We start from the raw sequence: 18059 nt of genomic DNA, 5'->3' as shown, positions 1-18059 counted from the left end.
CTGGATCAAAGGGTATGCATAGTTTTATAGCCCTCTGAGTATAGTTCCAAATTACTCTCCTGAATGGTCTGCTACTCAACTAACAGTACATTTGTGTCCCAGTTTTTCCATATCCCCTCCAACATTTGTGATTTCCCTTTTCTATTGTATTATCCAATTTGATAGGCGTGAGATGGTATCTCAGAATTGTTTTAATTTGCATTTCTCTAATCAATAATTATTTAGAGCATTTTTTATATGACTGTAGATAACTTTGATTCCTTTTTCTGAAAACTGCCTGTTCATATCCTCTGACAATTTACCAATTGGGGAATGACTCATATTTTTATAGATTTGACGTAGTTCTCTATATATCTGAGGAATGATGCCTTTATCAGAGAAACTTGCCACAGAAATTTTCCCCCAGTTTCCTGTTTTCCTTGTAATCTTGGCCTCATTGGACTTGTGCAAAAAGTAATTTAATGTGATGAGAATTATACATTTTACTCCCCATAATGCTCTCTATTTCTTTCCTTATCCATAGAGATGACAGGTAAGATCCCATGCTACTTTAATTTGTTTATGATATTACCCTTTATGTCTAAATTATGTTCCCATTTTGACCTTATCTTGGTATCTGATGTGTCATGTAAGTCTATATCTAATTGCTTTCCAGTCTTCCAGGCAATTTTTGTCCTATAGTGAGTTCTTTTCCCAAAGCTTGGATCTTTACCCACTTCTAATTTTTAAGGAATTATTTTCTTCACTGAGTATTTGTACCTCTTTTTCCATTTGGCCACTCTTCCAGGAATTCTTGTTGGACTTGGGTGCAATTAGCATTTTTCCTTGAGGCTCTGTTTGTAGCTGTTCTCATATTATTGTCTTCTGAGTTTGTCTTGATCCCTGGTAGTTTTTTATAATCAAATTCTTTTTGTTGTTATTTGCTCATTTTCCCACCATATTTCTTGACTTTAAAGTTTATGTTAAGGTTGGGCTCTACTTACTTGTGGGTATGGAGGAACTGTCCCAAGCTTCAAGAGTTTTTTTGTACTGCTGTTTTCAGAGCTAGTTCTGGGGGTCTGCAAGTTTTTGGTGTTTCCAAGGTGATGTCATCCAGGGAGATGTATGATCACTCTTCTCCTGGTTTGCACTCTGGTCTTTACCCGGGAAGGGCCCTTGCTCCCCTGCAGTCACAAGTGCTGCCTTCTGCCTTGGAACTGGGACCAGGGTCCCAGGTTCCTTGTGAAAGAGCACAAGTGCTCCTCTCTTCCCTGGAATTGTGACCTAGAACCATATATGGGTAAGAGAATTACAAGTCAGTGCCAGCTGCATCCAGTGCCAGTAAAGGATCTCCTATAATAATCTGACCAGTTCTCTGACTCCCTTACCATCTCTGGGCTGAGAGTTCCTCAAACTGCTGCTGCTGTCACAGTCACCTCCAGCGCCCCCTGCTGGTGTTACCACTGTGCTCTGGGCCAACTTCCATCCTGGTGTCTCAGGCCTCTCCTGCAGACCTCCTAAGTTGCCTTAGGATAGAAAAATGTTTCACTCTGACATTTTGTTGGTCCTGCCACTCCAAAATTCAGTTTGAAGTATTATTTTAAAGTTGTTTGGAGGGGCATGTTGGGACAATTCAGCTGAGTGACTGCCTTTCCTCCACCATCTTACATTTATTTCCTTACTATTGGTTGTTTTGGCTTTTACTCACCATGAAGGCTGCAGGGGAGATGACCCAGTGTCCTAGGCTTCTTATAGCTTTGGTGGTCACAATGAAACATGTAGCATTAGCTCTTTTACCTCACTTCTGGAGGAGAACTTGTGAGCTGTCCTTCCATGTCCTTCTCTTCTATCATCGGATAAAGATCTCATTTATAGTGCCAGAAGTGGACCAGTTAACATCTGTAATAATTTGTGTGATTGTTAACAATGGTCTTCTTTTCTCTCATTTCTGTCCTTAATGAAAGCAAAAAAGAATCACAGGAACTGAAAGCCATTTAAAAATGTTTGCCTGTTTCATGGATCATCAGCTTGTTGTTAGCACTATAGTCAAGTCTTTGTAGTTTGGTAGGACTAGCCAGAGTTTGCATAGCCTTCTGTAACCTAGCATGATTTCTAAGTGAATTAAAGGCACTTTTAGGGTAGTGAAAAGGATTCTGAACTTAGAGTCAGGAAGACCTGGGTTGAAATCCAACCTTTAACATAAGTAATGGTGCAGCCAATGACAAGTTATTTAACCTCTGTGAATCTATTTTCTCATCTATAAAATGGGGATGGTATTACCTGTAGTATCTACCTCATGGGGCTATTATTAATTGTTCATTTGAGCTGAGCAGGATTTAAAAAACAGTTTAACACTTGAATGACATATTTTTAACATGGTGATCAGTGTGACAACTTTCAGCCATTCGAGTTTATATTGAGTACCTACCATGTGCCTGGTGTTATGTTGGGTGCTATGGTTTTTTTTGGCCTCCAAGTCATTAACTAAGAATATGTTAGAGTAATAATTCTTTCAAATCTTAAGGTACCAGGAGTGCCAGGTTTATTTTCAGGAAGCAACTTCCTATGTTGGGATGAATCTTGCTCATTAAGTGTTAGTCATAAATTCTATAAATTGTATAAAAGACTGACAAATATAATTCCAATTGATTACAGAGAAATGAAGATCTTGTAGAAATTTGTTTGAAGAGTCATATATCTTTTGTGTGGAATAAAGAAGACGGGAAATCGCTGAAATACAATGGTGTAGTCTTACTCAGTTTCTAAAGGTTGGATAGCTGTAGATATTGCTTGTGCCTGTACTGTTTATATTCTGGCCCTGTTGGTAGAATTTCAACAATTTTTACCCTCAAATAAATGAAATTAAAATTTGAGAAGTCTTAAGTGCTTATTAGATAAAATGTTTATGTCTCTGCCTAAATATGTAGCTTGTCTAAGCTTCTAGCTTCTTTTATCATTTCCAGTTCTCTCAGTCTCAATTTGTATCTGTTGCTTCATTCTTTATTTTGTGTAGCCCCAGATGGAGAACTTGTACCAATGGGCAGAAATTATGGAGATATAGAATGGAGGCAGCTAGATGGCTCAGTGGATAGAGTGCTGGGCCTGGAATCAGGAAGATCTGAATTCAAATCCAGCCTCAGACACTTACAGGCTGTGTGACTCTGGGCAAATCACTTAACTTCTGTTTGCCTTAATCCACTAGAGAAGGAAATGGCAAACCATTCCAGTATCTTTTCTAAGAGAACCCCATGAACAGTATGGTCCATAGAGACACAGAAGGACACAACTGAATGACTGAACAACCACATATTACAGAATACCATCTATACTGTCAGATTTGTTGGACTTGTTGCCTGATTTTGCTGATCTACTGAGGCCCTAGTTCTATAGTCATGTGCTCTGGGTTCAGTAAAAGAGATTAAGAATCTCTTCTAAAATAATACTCTTCATAAGTAGATACCAGGTGGAAACAGCTTAAATATTAAATTATTTTCTCTATTACAAAAGGAATGCTTATAAAGCAAAAGAATCATAAATGCACATTAACAGATACTTAAAATTTGTGTCACAATAATCTATTATCTCTGTCATACTCTCCTGGAAGGTAAAGATTCCCAGGAAACTTGTAGTACTGAATAGCCATTTCACATTCATTTCCAATATGTACCACTGAAGCAACTTTCAAGGTCAGCTTTTTCTGGTTTTCTGGCCAGCTATCCATGGCTTTCTTAACCCTGGAGTATTCTTTTAGAAGTGATCATTGCTCCCACAAATCTGTTGCAAAAAATCATCTGCTTGGCAATTAACTTACAACATATCAAAATCGTTACATGGCTGTAAGTAAATGACCACCTCTTGGGATTACTGTATGATCATTGGTGCTCAGGAAAAGAAAAACAGACTAAAAGAGATAGCCAAGGACTTGGGGTCAAGTTTCAGCCTCTCTTAGATCTTGATGTTTCTTGAGGGAGGTTACCATTGCTGAGGTGAGGAGGCAGGGGGAGGACCTCTTTCCTTCTCTGTTGCTATAGCCTCAGAGACAGCTGATGTTTTCTTGGTCCCAACGAAGAGGTTTCCTCAAAAGAGGTAGGAATGTTACTTCATACAATCTACATGGGGGTTGGGGAAAATCTTTTCCTGGTTCAGTCTACAATCATCTTTGACCCAGGCTCAAACAAAAGGATCCATGTGACCCACAGCAAGGGATGCAAGTGTGTGGTTCACTGGATTCATTCCTTTCCAGACTGTACTCCTAAATCTCAGATCACTGAGATCACTCCTAGAATTCTCCCCCTGAAAATACCTTCTCCTCCTGAGGCCTGATTGGCTGGTCCCTCCTAGAACCTCCATTTTGAGGAGGGCATCCAGATCAGCCATATCTTTTTTCTGCTCCAGGGTGTGCTTGTGACGATCTGGATTTTGTCTTCCAGGTTCCAATGACCTCAGTTTCTTTTTTAGTGTTGTTTTCCCTCAGTGAGAGTATAAACCCCTTGAGGGCAGGGACTGTCTTTATGCTTATGTTTGTACTGCCACATCTTAGCACATGCCTAGCACATAGTAAGCACAACATAGACTTGTTGACTTGTGCTCTCTCCTATCACCCCTTTTGCCACTCTTTTATTCTTCCTTATAAAGGATAACTTTCAGGATGGTACAGGGTGGGAAATGTATTCAGAGAAGATGATATAAAAACAAAGAGATACCAGGACACATTTTAAAAATTAGTCGTTTGCCTGATATTTGAGTGAACTTGTTCTCAATTATGAGCTCTGGAAGAGCAGGAAATGTCTTTTGTCTTTCTTTGTATCTCCATCACTTAGCACAGTGCCTGACCTAGTTGATGCTTAAATGATTATTGACTATGTGACCATAGTGAAATAACTCACCCTCTCTGAGCCTTAATTTCATCTACAAACTGAAAGGATTAAACTATATACCTAAATTCCTTTCCAACTCTAAAATCCTATGAATTTTTTTCATTTTATATTTTCCAGGAACCCAAGGCCCAGAGAAAAGTGATTTGTCCAAAGTCATAATGCAATTATGACACTGAAGCCTTCTCAATTTGGTAGTCACTACCTGAGTTTGTCCTCCATGGCAATCCATCAACCCTTCAATCAATCGACGAGCATTTATTAAATGCCTACACATGCCCAGCTCCGGGGACTTAAGAATGAAACCGTTTCCACTCTAGAGGAGTTACATTGTAATGGGGGAGACAAGTACATTTAAACATGTATAGCATATCAATATAAAGTTAACAAATATATGAGAAGTAGTTAAAATGTTGGTAAGGAGACCACTAGTCTCCTTGCAGAAGATGGTGCTTATGTGATTCTTAGCAGAAGGGGAAGGACTCTGAAGTGGGAGTAGGGAAGGTGTGCATTCCAGGCACGTGGGATGGCCAGTCAAATGGGGTGGTCACAATGACTCCCAGAATGCGAGTGAAAATAATATCCAATAAAGCTAGAAAAATAAAATGCAGCCAAGTTATATACAGCTTTACAAACTAAACAAAGGAGTTTATTTTTTTTTCCCTGGAGGCAACAGGAAACCATTAGAGTTGATTGAGCGGAGGAATCACATGGCTGAATCTGCAGTTAAGGAAAATTACAGTGTCTTCTTAAACTTTTTCTACGCTAGACCCCTTTTCCTGTTTTGGCAGCATTTGTGTGAAGTGCCCATGGTTTGTGTTCAGAACCAAGGCTGCAGTGAAGTTGCTCGATGCAACACGGGCAAGTGCTGCCAGAAACACTTTGGATTTATTATGCATTTGATTTTTAATCAATTTTTGGTCTTTGTACATTTGGAAACCTTTTACTGTTGCCAAACTTTACAGGGTAAGAAATACTAGTAGAGGATAAACTGCAGTGGGGAGATTTGAGACAGGGAGACCATTCAGGCAAGGTTTGCAATCATCTAGGCAAGGGGTGATCAAAGCTCCAACTAAGGTAGTTGTGTGAATGGAGAGAAAGGTTCAGATGTGAAAGATGCTGTGAAGGTAAAAATGATAAGATTTGGTAGGGTAAGAGAGAATAAGGATGCAAGGATAATGCTAAAGTTACGAACCTGTGTAAGCACCCCAACATACACAGGGGGGCCTGCCATCACAGGTTTTAGATCAGCATTCATAAAAGGAAAGGCCACTTTTGAGGGGTTAACAATCACTTTCATCAAGCACATGTATCATTTCTTTAGTCAGGTACATATATCATTCACCTAATTCAGGGGAGTCAGCACCCTGAACTTCAAAGAAAATACAGAGAAATTAAAAGTCAAGACATGACTTCCTCTGTCTGAATTCAACAGACAGTTCCAACTGTCTGACCATAGTTACCAGAGAGGGAAACATGACATCTGGGTTCTCAAAGCCCAAGGGGTTCCATAGCAACTTCCCAGAGTCCTCATCTGGCCAAACACTCTTACAAAACCTAAGCCCCAAAATAAAACATCACTCTCAGTCTTTATGCACTTTTTAGAGCCAGAAAGCATAATACCCCTTGAGAACCAGTGCCTCATTAACAAAGGGCATGGACCTTCTTACAAATCTTCCCAGGTCGGACGATGGGTGAGAAAGATCCTCCTCAGTCACATTCAAATAGAGGCATTATACTTCTTGCTTATACTTAAACAGAAACAGCAAAAGTGCCTATTTTACTTGCTATTACAACCTGGGAGATGGAAAGGATAGTGGTACCTTCAAGAGAAGTAGAAAAGTCTGAAAACTTTGAGAACTCAGAGTCACCTGTATACACCACAAGGAAGGGGGCGCCCAATCCTCAAGACTGTTTTTGAAGTATGTTTGCCTAATGCAACCCCCTATGTGAATATTTGGTAAGGCTGCCTCCAGGAATGTTTAGACTTTGGAGCATGTGCAGGTATCCTCTGACTTACTATGTGTCAAAGAAGGGGACATTTTTGATTGAGTTGGAACTGATTTTTCGTACAAAAGACTTCCACAGCAGCAGCTCACTCTTCTTTCTTCTCTCACTGTATTTGAGAAAAGAAGATAAACTGTTACAGACTTCCAGCTATTGGTTAGAGGAGCAGGGCCCTCCATTAGGCATGCTCAGAGACAAGCTTATCAAATATCTGCATCAGGGACTTGGTCTGTCCTTGGCCAATCCCCCATTACATAGTCATCAGTTCACAGCTGGGGGAAAAATGTGCTTTTAGTCTCAGCTCACTAACACAGATAATCAAGAGTTGATAGTATTAAAAGAATTTTTAGAAGCCTGTTGTATGTTAATATTTATTTTCTTGAAAATGAAAAATATTAGTTTTGACTGTGTATATATATATATATATATACATATATATATATGTAAATATTTTGCTATATCTCTCAATGCAGATATAGGTATGAATAGAGATATGGTTTTAGAAATAAATAATAACAATGAAACAGGTATTTTCTCTTTTTAAGGAGGACATATTAAGTTATAATTTTTTTTTTGGTTGTTGTTTAAATCAGGGTGAAAGGAAAAAATGTCTCTACTTGAAAACCCACCAGGAATGTGAATTCCTTAACTTACATAAGCAGCCTTTTATGCCCTTCATCAACATCACATTTAAAACCAGTCTGTTCTGTCTCCTATGACCTTCAATTAGAGGAGTAACTCTTGACTAAGTACCTATTAGCAAGTGAGGAGGTGGCATTTTGACCTGGACTTTGAAGGATAGATAGGATTTCAATATAATAATCTTATTCTCACCAATAGCATTTTAGAGCACCTGATTCCCAGCAACTCAATGAGGCATAAGAAGAAAATGAAAAATGAAGGCATTTCAGATGGAAAAAATACTGGTTGAGTTTCCCTTTCACAAGATCTCCCTTTCAGAGAGTTCAGAAAAATGTTCAGATAACAAGATAATCTGATTCCCTGGAGTGTGAAATATGGATAGAAGAAAAGTAAGGATAAGGGGAGAAAGATCATTTCAGATCAAGTCTTGCAATGCCTTAAAGGCAAGGCTGAGAGTTTTGACTTCATTATTTAAGCAATGGGGAGCCACGAAAGAACTTGTTTTTAACCAGGTCATGTCATGATTGAAGTTTACTAAAAGAAGAGTCAAAGTTATAAGAGGAATTGTGTTTTATGCCTCAGTGTCTCCCATAGCACCAACCAAATATAAAGCTCTGGCTCACAGGTAATATGAGGTAATATTTTTTAAAATAAAGGAATAGAATAATGGCTCCTTCCATAGAAATCATTAATAGGAAAGCTACTGGTTGAGATGATAAATGCATTATCTGCCTGAATATAGGAGATGTCCTAGAAGAGGCAGCCTGGGAAAAAGCATAAGCCTAGAAGTCAGGAAACCAGCATTCTGATCCCATATCATCTCTCCTCGCTGTGCAATAATAAATGTCACATTGTTTAGTCATTTTCAGTTGTTTCTGACTCTGTGATCCCACTTGAGGGTTTTCTTGGGAAAGATACTGGATTGGTTTGCTATATCCTTCTCCAGCTCATTTTACAGATAACTAACCAGGGTTAAGTGACTTGTCCATGGTCACATAGATAGTAAGTGTCTAAGGCCAGATCTGAATTCAAGAAGATGATCTTTGTCCTACTAAGTCTCCCTACTCATTCAGACCCCATCACTATTCTTGTCCTTCCCTGCCACCTGAGGACTTCCTAATTAGCATATCAAGATCTGAGCCCTGTACCCCCTTATTTCTCTCCCATATCAACCAAAGATTCTCCCTCAAGATGGGAACCACCCATGCATTGGTGTGGTTGACATGGAATGAGGATCTAAGCATCACTATATCCTGAATATGGACTGGATAAAGGAGAGACCACACTGACCCCATTTTATCTCCTATAAAAATTCTCCCATATGCCTAAATCTCTTGTACCCTTCTCCATTTGAGGACAACTCACCTCAGTTGTCTTGAGTTCTTCTGATCACAAGTATGTGTTGAATAAACCTTGACTTAACCTGCGTCCCATTTTGGTGGTCCTGACAACACTGACCTGGAGTTACCTTCTGAGGACCTCATGGGAGGTCCCTTAAATGTACCTAACCTCTGGCACTACATCAAGACAAACTCTTGTCTAACTTCCTGGCAGCCACACTTACCATCCCCCACCCCAGTTTTATCTTAGTGATCATAGAAAGCAATGGCTGACATTTTCCAATTGATATGAAGAGGCAGTTTTCAAAGTAATTAAAACTATCTATAATCATATGAAAAAAATGCTCAAAATCACTGTTGATTAGAGAAACGCAAATTAAAACAATGCTGAGGTACCACTCCATGCCTATCAGATTGGCTGATATGACAGAAGAGGAAAATAATAAATGTTGGAGATGTGAAAAAATTGGGATATTAGTATTATGAGCTGATTTTTACCAATTCTGTAGAACAATTTTGAACTATACCCAAACCATGCATACCCTTTGACCCAGCAATACCACTACTAGGTCTGTATACCAAAGAGATAAAAAACAAAAAGAAAAAGGACCCATATGTATGCAAATATATAACAGCTCTTTTAGTGGTAGCAAAGAATTGGAATTTGAGGGGCTGCCTTATCAATTGGGGAATGGCTGACAAGTTGTGGTATGTGATTGGGATGAAATACTATTGTCCTATAAGAAATGACAAGCAGGATGATTTCAGAAAAACCTGAGAAGATTTACACAAACTGAAGCAAAGTGAAGTGAGTAGAACCAGGAGACAGTACACAGTAACAGCAATATTGTGCAATGATCAACTGTGAATGACTCAGCTGTTGTCAGCAATACAGTGATCCAATACAGTTCTGAAGGACTTATGATGAAAAATACTATCCATTTCCAGAGAAAGAACTGATAGAGTCTGAATGCAGATGGAAGAATCCTTTTTAAAAACTTTTTTTTTGGTCTGTGTTTTCTTTCACATCATGACTAATATGGAAATATGTTTTGCATTACTGCATATGTTTAACGTATATCAAATTGCTTGCCTTTTCAATGAGGGGGAAAGAAGAGAGAGAATTTGGAATTCAAAAAAAATTTTAAATGTTAAAACAGTTTTTGTGTGTAATCAGAGAAAAAATAATAATATTAAGCAGAAGGCAATGGCTTCCCATTCCCAAGCATGAATTCCATGTCTCATGGGGGAGGGAATTCTCACTTCTCTAACCAAAAACTGAATGAGTAGTAGAGGCAACTTACCCTGAACTCTGATATCCTTGGGACCTCTTTTCCTTCATAAGCAGAGCCAGTAGGAGCAGGACCATGAGCAAGTCACAATTGCTCTGGGTCTCCATTTGTTTTGCCATCTAGCAAATGAAGGACTGGAACCTAATGCTGGACTTGGAGTAGAAAAGGCCTGGGTTGAAATCCTGTCTTTGGCACTGTATGACCATGCACAAGTCAGTAAATCAACATTTATTGTTTGGTCCTTTCAGTTGTGTTTGACTCTTCAAGACCTCATTTGAGGTTTTCTTGTAAAAGATACTGGAGTGGATTGACATTTCCTTCTCCAGCTCATTTTGTAGATGAGGAAACTGAGGCAAACAGGGTTAAGTGACTTGCCCAGGGTCACACAGCTAGTATGTGTCTGAGGTCAGATTGGAATTCAAGAGGATGAATCTTCCTAACTCCAGGCCAAGCACTCTATCCACTGCACCACCTAACTGCCCTAAATAAATATATTAAGCACCTAATATGTGCCAGAAACTATGCTAAGTGCTGAGAATACAAAGAAAGGTAAGACAGTCTTTGCCCTTATGGAACTTACAGTCTAATGGGGTGACAATATGCAAATACTTGTTCAAACAAGCAGAACACTGTATAAATTGGAAATAATCAGACAAAAGTCACTAGAATTAAGGGGAATCAAGAACGGCACTTTGACTGGAACTGAAAAGAAGCTAGCGAAGCCAGGAGAAAGAAATGAGGAAAGTAAGCATTCCAGGCATGAGAGAGAAAGAGCCAGAGAAAATGCCCAATCAAGAGATGACATGTCTTATTTTAGGAACAGCAAGAAGGCCAGTGTCACTGGATTGAAGACTATGGGATGGGGAGGCACTGTAAGGTTTAAGGAGACTGAAAAGGTAGGGGTGAGTCAGGTTATGAACAGCTCTGAAAGTCAAACAGGATTTTATGTTTGATCCTGGTGGTGATAGTCATTGGAGGTTGTTGAGGGGTGCTGGTGGTGGTATATGACACGATGAGACCTGGACTTGGTGAAGATCACTGTGACAGTTGAGATAAGGATGGATGAAAATGGGAAGATACCCATGGCAGACAGACCAACTAGCAGGCTATTCTAATAGTCCAGGTGTGAGGCGATGAAGACCCATGTCAGACATCAGAGCAGTGGCAGAGGAGAGAAGGAGGTATATGCAAGAGATGTTACAAAGGGAAAATTGATAGGCCTTCAAAACAGATTCTACATGGGGTTTGGGGGGAGTGACAGTGAAGAGTTGAGTAGTCAAGGATGACATCCAGAGTTAGACAAGTAAATCTGAGAATCATTAGCATAAAGATGATAATTGAATCCATGAGAGCGGACAAGATCACCAGGTAAAATAATATATAGAGAGAAGAGAAAAAAGCACAGGATGGAGCCTTGCGAGGTACCCACAGCAAGCAAGTGTGACCTGGATGAAGATCCATCAAAGGAGACCAAAAAGGAAGTAAGAGAGAAGGAGAACCAGGAGACAGCCGTGTCACAAAACCCATGAGAAGAGAGCACCAAGGGCCAAAAAGGTGATTGACAATGCCAAAAGTTGCAGAGAGGTCGAGAAGGATAAGGATTGAGAAACAGCCGTCAAATCTGGCATTCAAGAGATTGCTAGCACACTTGGAGAGAGTCGTCTTTGCCAAATGTGAGGTCAGAAGCCAGCCCAAGTGGAGGCACCATTGCAGACAGCCCTCTCCAGAAGGGCAGCCACTATAGTAAGGAGAGAAAGGATATGACAGCCAGCAGGGATAGATGCATCAAATGAGGGTCCCCTAATAATGGGGGAGACACCACATGCCTTGCAGGTAGTAGACAGGGAGTGACTGAAAAAAAGTGAAAGCCTGGGAGAACGGAGGAAGCAGTCTCCTGGAATGGAACAAGAAGTCAATCCACATCTGTAAAATAGAAATGGTCGCACCCATAGTAACTGCTTCACAGGGCTGTTGGGAGACTCAAATAAGATAATGTACTAAAGGCACTTTGCCAAATTAAAAAAAAAAAGCCCAATATAAATGTCAGTAATGGGTGGATTGAAGAACTCATCACATTAATCAGGGACCCCAATTATCTTCACCCCCTTACAGAAAGAGCCCTGGGTGACGTGAACACCACTATTCTTGGCTTTTTCACTGGCCCCATGTGATACTGGATAAGTCCCTTCCCCAATCCTGGGGTTCAGTTTCCTCATTTGTAAAAATGAAGGAGATCTCGAAGATTCCTTTGAGCTCTAAATCCTACGAACAATATGTCATTCAGAGGCCCTTCCAAGCTTTAGCACCCTGTGGCTGACCTTCTGTGGTCACGGGTGGGGTTTTGGGGGTGGGGGTGGGGAGAGAAGGCTTGGGATTGAATGATGCTCTCCTAGGATGCAGGAGCCTGGGTACCAGACTAGAGTCAGGAGGTCTTGGCTGCCGTCCTCCTTCAGGCCAGGAGGGGGCGCTGCAGCGCTCCTCAGACTCAGGGCGGCTCCTCGCTGTGTCACAGAGCCAAGCCTTCGGCTTCTTAGTTGTCTTCCTTACTGCCTGACACTGAGCTGCACGCTCTGTTGCCCTCGCTTGTCTTGCCAAGCTGTTCAGGGAGGCAGGTGTCTAGGCTAACGGGTGATTTGGCGTAGGGTGGCAGCCGCGGCGGCCGCAGAGGGGTGAGGTAATTCGGTGTCGGGAACCGGCGTCCCTCCGGGCACCCCGCCGGCGCGGGGTCCTCGGCGGGCCCGGGGGAAGGCCCTCTTTGTGGCTGCAGTTGGCAAGATGGCGCCGGTGGGGGTGGAGAAGAAGCTGCTGCTGGGACCTGAAGGGACCGGGGCCCCGGGCGCCGGGGACCTGCCGAGCGAGGAGGACGAAGGGCAGAACCTGTGGTGAGTGGGGGACCGGCGGGCTGAGCGTGGAGGAGCCGAGCCGGGCGGGGCGGGGCCGCGGGACCGGGATGGTGGGGCAGCCTCCGCCCGCCTCTCCCCTGCTGCCCTCCTCCCTCCCGGCTCCTCTCCCTCTTCGCCCCCTTCTCTCTCACCTCCTTTGAGGCAGGAAGCCTGCTATCTACTAGTTGGGTGACCCCGGGCAAGTCCCCTCCCCTGCGCCTGCCTCACTTTTCCTTCTCCGTGTAATGGGGGCAGTAGCAGCCCCTCCCTCCCGGACCAGACCGCAGCCGGCGTGGGGTTTCTCGTTTTCCTCCGCTCTTCCCCCTCCGGGGTCCCACCACGGCCCTTCCGCCCCACCCCCCGGGGCCCCTCTGCGGTGGGCGGCGGTCACTGGTGACGATTCACAGACCGGTAGCGCCCTGGCGTGCCCCGGACAACGCCGGGGTCAGGGCTCGGGCTTCCGAGAGCGCGGCGGGCCCTTGCCGCATTGTCCGAGGGCGCCCGGCTCACCGCTGCGCCCCGCGTGTCCCCCGCAGGTCCTCCATCCTCAGCGAAGTGTCCACCCGGTCCAGGTCCAAGTTACCGGCGGGCAAAAACATCCTCGTCTTCGGTGAGTGCCGTCCGGACGCCCCGGCGGGGGTGGGCCGGGCCGGGCCCGTCGGGTTGTGCGAGCCTTGGAAGTTCCCTGGGTCAGCTGGTGTAATGCGGGGAGACTTTAAACTCGCCGGGTGCTTTTCCCCTGATTCCTGCAGGTTACGCAGTTCCTTCTTTCTGTTTATTGTTTTAAAAACTCTGACTTTCTGGTTGCGTAGAGTTACTCCGTTACAGTGGCAGAGGTCATTAACGTGAGTGACAAGAGAAGCCAGCCATTCCTGAGGGGTTTGTTAGGTACCAGCAGGGGTCCGGGCCCTGGGATTACCGGGGAAGGCCAACACCTCCCCTGCTCCTGAGGAGGCCCTTCCCTTACGGGGGAGAGAGCGTGCAAACAGCCACGTGCAGACGAGGTGCTGGTAGAGTCTGCTGGAGACCTGTCCTTTATTTTCATTAGTTTCCTAGCCTTCATAGTGCTAGTGAAGGAGACACGCTGAAGTTGAAAGCAAGTGTTGGGTTCTGTCCTGGCCATAGACTGAATTTTCTCTTGGTGATCGTTGGCTGTCACACTTAGACCTTGCTATTTAAATACTGGAAGCTTAAGGATGTCATTTTAGACTTACTGTGGCTCATAACTCTGCTTTCTTTGTAATAGTCCATTTAACATAGTTGCTCGGAAGCGATTGATCCCAACTTATTCTTTGACTTTTTCATTTACCTTTTTTTTTTTTTCAAATTGCTATAGGTAGAACCAAATTCATTTATTTTTCACATGAAAGAATAGATTATAACTTGAGTTTTTATTACAGAGAACTGGATAATCCTTTCATAGGTGAGGGCAGTGTGAAGTAAAGAAAAGAACGTTGAACTGGAAAGCAGAAAGCCTAGATTTTAAACCCATTTCTGCATTCTAGCTAGCTAGTGTGTAACCTTGTGTTATAAGTTACAATCTCTGGGCCTTAGGTTTTCCTATCTGCAAAAGTAAAGGGCTGGATGGGGTGATCTTTGGTATTCCAGGTTTAAAAGTCTAAAGTCTAAAATACTTTAAATAGATTTGTGATTTCATTGATGTGGATGTTCCTCTCAACAGAGCAGATTGTAGCCCATCTATGTTTGCCCATCCTGTGAGACAGTCTTGTCTGTGTCATCCCATAAGTTCACCATAGGGTGAGGGGGTTTGCCTGTTGTGCAGAGGAGCCTTATTCATTCTTTCTTGACATGAAGATGTCAGTGGAATACATGCACTGTCCATGAGGTCATGCCAGGTGATTAGCTCTTTTATGATGATTCAGTTCTTTGATGATATCCTTTACTCCAGTTTTCTTATAGTTCCTTATTTGTCATGTTTCTGCCATGTCTAAATCATGTCCTGCCAAAACATAGCTATTAAAGTTTGTTAACATAAGTTTAAATTCTGTCCTGTGCTGTGAAATCACCTTTTTAAAGGGGTTCTGTTATATCATGATATATGTATAAGTGTGATAGCTATACCTATTTCTTTTAGAATATCAGCATGGTTTCTGTGGACTGAGTAAATTACGTTCTTACGTTTTTCTTCTAAATATCATTTATAGGTGAAGATGGTTCAGGTAAAACAACACTCTTGGCTAAATTACAAGGAGCAGAACACAGCAAAAAAGGAAGAGGTTTAGAATATCTATACCTTAACATTCATGATGAAGATAGAGATGGTAAGTTGCTCCAACTCATCATGAATAAAGCATTTTTTAGGTGCTTAGTATGTATGAGTGCAAGCACTGTTCTGAGTGCTGGGATTCAAATGGAAAAAGCAAGAGAGTCTCCGTTTTCAATTAGTTCACACTCATATTGTGAGAAAATAGGCTAGGGACTGGGCCAGCCATTGCATTGGTATAGGAAGCTTCCCTGTGAGGAAACTTATTTTCCAAATACAAATTGGCATGTTTTAGAGAGTTCCCTAGAACAGGTATCAAACATGGATCCCACAGTACTCCTGAGTGCAGCCTGAACCAGATTAAAATGTAATTGGAAAATATTTAACAAAATAAAATGAAACATAGATCATGTTAATATATGGTTTTCTAAGTTTACATGCATCCCACAGGAATCCTTATTATGGTTTAGTGGCCCCCATTTCTATTTGAGAACAACACTCCTGGCCTAGACCACTGACAGGTTAAGTGACTTGCCCATGATCACAAGGTCACTGTATGTTGAGTCAGGGCTTAAACAACCAAGTCTTCCACCCAACACTGGTTATCCACACAAAACTTTTGGGGAAAGAAGATTTCAGGTGCAGGGGGAAAGAGTCCTAAGGGTTTAAAAGTGAATCGGATAGCAAGGCCCAGAGGTCTTTAGGTTGTAGCAGTAGGTTAGGTGACATTTTGTAGGAGGGCACAGATGGTAAGGCCTGCTGGTCTTCCTCACCAGAAAGATTAGAATTGATGACTCCCAGCTTACCTAAGCAGTGTTGAGCAGTCACCCCTTTGGGGCCAGATCCCACCCTGATGGAGGAGCATTTAAAGAAGAGATCACTTACACTTTGAGGAACCATGAACGGAGGCCTAGAGAATGTAGGGCTGGACCTTGAATGCTAGGTAGAAATTCAACAGGCAAAATTTGGTTGGGGAATGAGGGGCTCTTCCAGGTGTGGGGAGTAATATGAGCAAATTATAAAGGTGGGAAAGTATGAGACATTTTGGTTGCAATATAGAATGTGTGAGGGAGAGAATTCACACGTGAAAATGTGTTTTTTGTATTAAATCGTGCCCCCTCCTATCCTTTGAAAAAATATTATAGAAAACACATCTGCTTTTGTTTGCAGGCTTTTATCTAATAGCAATTAAAACTTACTTAAAGTTTAGATATAGATAAGATCTTTTCAGGAGTCTACCTTGATATCTTGGTCTTGGTAGCCTGTTATTTTCCTGTGAAGAACTCCTGAAATGATATATTAGAAGTTTGGATTTTTTTAAACATTTTTTAATGCTCCTTTTCAGCATTAATTTATTGGATTGCTGGTAGGAGAAGGTGTATATATATGCTGCTGTTACACCACTTTAAATTCTGTATTTCTTGGATTAACAGAAGTTTCCTCATGACCTGAGCCCTGCTTTGGAGTGTGCTATGATTTAGCTTGGAGTTTTGGCTTTTAAATGAAGAAATGTTATCCCCAGGTTTTTTTTGTAAGAAAGTTCATCTGAATATAGAGGTCACAATAAAAATGAAATACTTTTCTTTGAATTGGGTTATGATGACAAAAAATAATAAAATCTTGCCCAGGACCATTTAAAATTCTAGGAAGGTTGTTATGAAGTGAAACAGAACACATGTTGGCATGCCACTTTACTTTCTTAGACCTCTCTTAGATCCCTGATTTGTAAAATGAAGAAGATTGGCCTCAGTGGTCTTTTAAATTAGATGATACTAAGATATTAAGTGATTAGTCCAAGGTTAAACAGTCAGCTAGGTGGTGCAGTGGATAGAGCGCTGGACCTGGAGTCAGGAAGATTTATCTTCCTGAGTTCAAATCCAGCCTTAGACACTAGGTGGGTGACTCTGGGCAAGTCACTTAACCCTGTTTGCCTCAGTTTCCTCATCTGTAAAAAGAGCTGGAGCAGGAAATGCCAAGCCATTCCAGTGTCTTTGCCAAGAGAACTCCAAATGTCTCAAAAGAGCTGGGCAAGACTGAACAACAACAACCAACCAATACCTCAGGTGCTGGACTTGAATCTAGGTCTTCCTGGTTCCCAGTTCCCCCTCCACTATGCCACACTCCCTATAGTTTTTCATATATTTTTTAAAATCAGTGTTTAAACTTGTAACTCTCACCTTTTGAATTTTCTAGCTTCCTTCCTTCCCACATAAATTGGAATGTTGGGAGTGGTTACATTGGCTTCAGTGCTAAAATCCTTTCAAACCCTCCTTTCCTGTAAGAATCAAGAGCAGATTTGTTTGTCCACTTTTAGAGACCCTTCATGTAACATAAAGAACAGCTACATTTCAGCCTTGGATGAGATAGGGCAACCTTTGAACAAATGAAAACTTTGTCTTTCGCTTTTCATTTTTTAACTTTTTTTCTTATATCTCAAATACATAGTGTGGATATAATTTTCTAATTTCTCAAATACATAGCGTGGATACAATTTTCCTAGTATTTTGGACTAGTCAAAGTTCATTTCATGCCAAAGCATTTTCATGTCCTTATGATATTAATAATATTTATGCCTAGGACTTTATGACTGCAAAGTGCTTTTAAGTGGGTTATCTTATTTGATCCTCATTACATTCCTGTGAGAGAGGTTTAGTTTTCATTTTACAGAGAGGTTAGGTGACCTACTCTGAATCACACAGCAAGTTAATGGGGACCAGAATCCAGTCTGCTTTACCAGCGTCTTGACTCTCTACCTCACTTCCTCTAAGTAGAAGTAGTTTTATAACTCCTTGTTCACATTTCTTTGAGATTATCATAAT

General features: G+C 41.7%; 2 protein-coding genes across 9 annotated transcripts in view; both read left to right on the top strand.

The window, feature by feature from the left end:
* The window catches only part of TERB1 (telomere repeat binding bouquet formation protein 1), a 49477-nt gene extending 43980 nt beyond the window's left edge, over positions 1-5497 (top strand). For 6 of the 8 annotated variants that reach the window (XM_072635938.1, XM_072635944.1, XM_072635940.1 and 3 more), the window contains one exon: positions 4974-5137. In XM_072635938.1, the coding sequence (XP_072492039.1) occupies positions 4974-5026 (53 nt within the window). In that variant the 3' untranslated portion in view covers positions 5027-5137. Of the gene's footprint in view, positions 1-2634; positions 2856-4973 lie in introns of those variants that run through there. The other 2 variants (XM_072635943.1, XM_072635941.1) reach the window with 2 other exon arrangements.
* A 7373-nt stretch (positions 5498-12870) lies between these two features.
* Positions 12871-18059, top strand: part of DYNC1LI2 (dynein cytoplasmic 1 light intermediate chain 2) — a 50517-nt gene continuing 45328 nt past the window's right edge. The window contains exons 1-3 of the mRNA XM_072635931.1: positions 12871-13016; positions 13553-13626; positions 15182-15298. Coding sequence (XP_072492032.1) covers positions 12910-13016; positions 13553-13626; positions 15182-15298 — 298 coding nt within the window. The 5' untranslated portion in view covers positions 12871-12909. The remainder of the gene's footprint in view (positions 13017-13552; positions 13627-15181; positions 15299-18059) is intronic.

Source organism: Notamacropus eugenii, chromosome 1 (genome assembly GCF_028372415.1).
Source record: "Notamacropus eugenii isolate mMacEug1 chromosome 1, mMacEug1.pri_v2, whole genome shotgun sequence".
Taxonomy (NCBI): Eukaryota; Metazoa; Chordata; class Mammalia; order Diprotodontia; family Macropodidae; genus Notamacropus; species Notamacropus eugenii.
The sequence above is the reverse complement of the archived record's forward strand: the minus strand, read 5'-3'. Positions and strand labels throughout refer to the sequence as shown.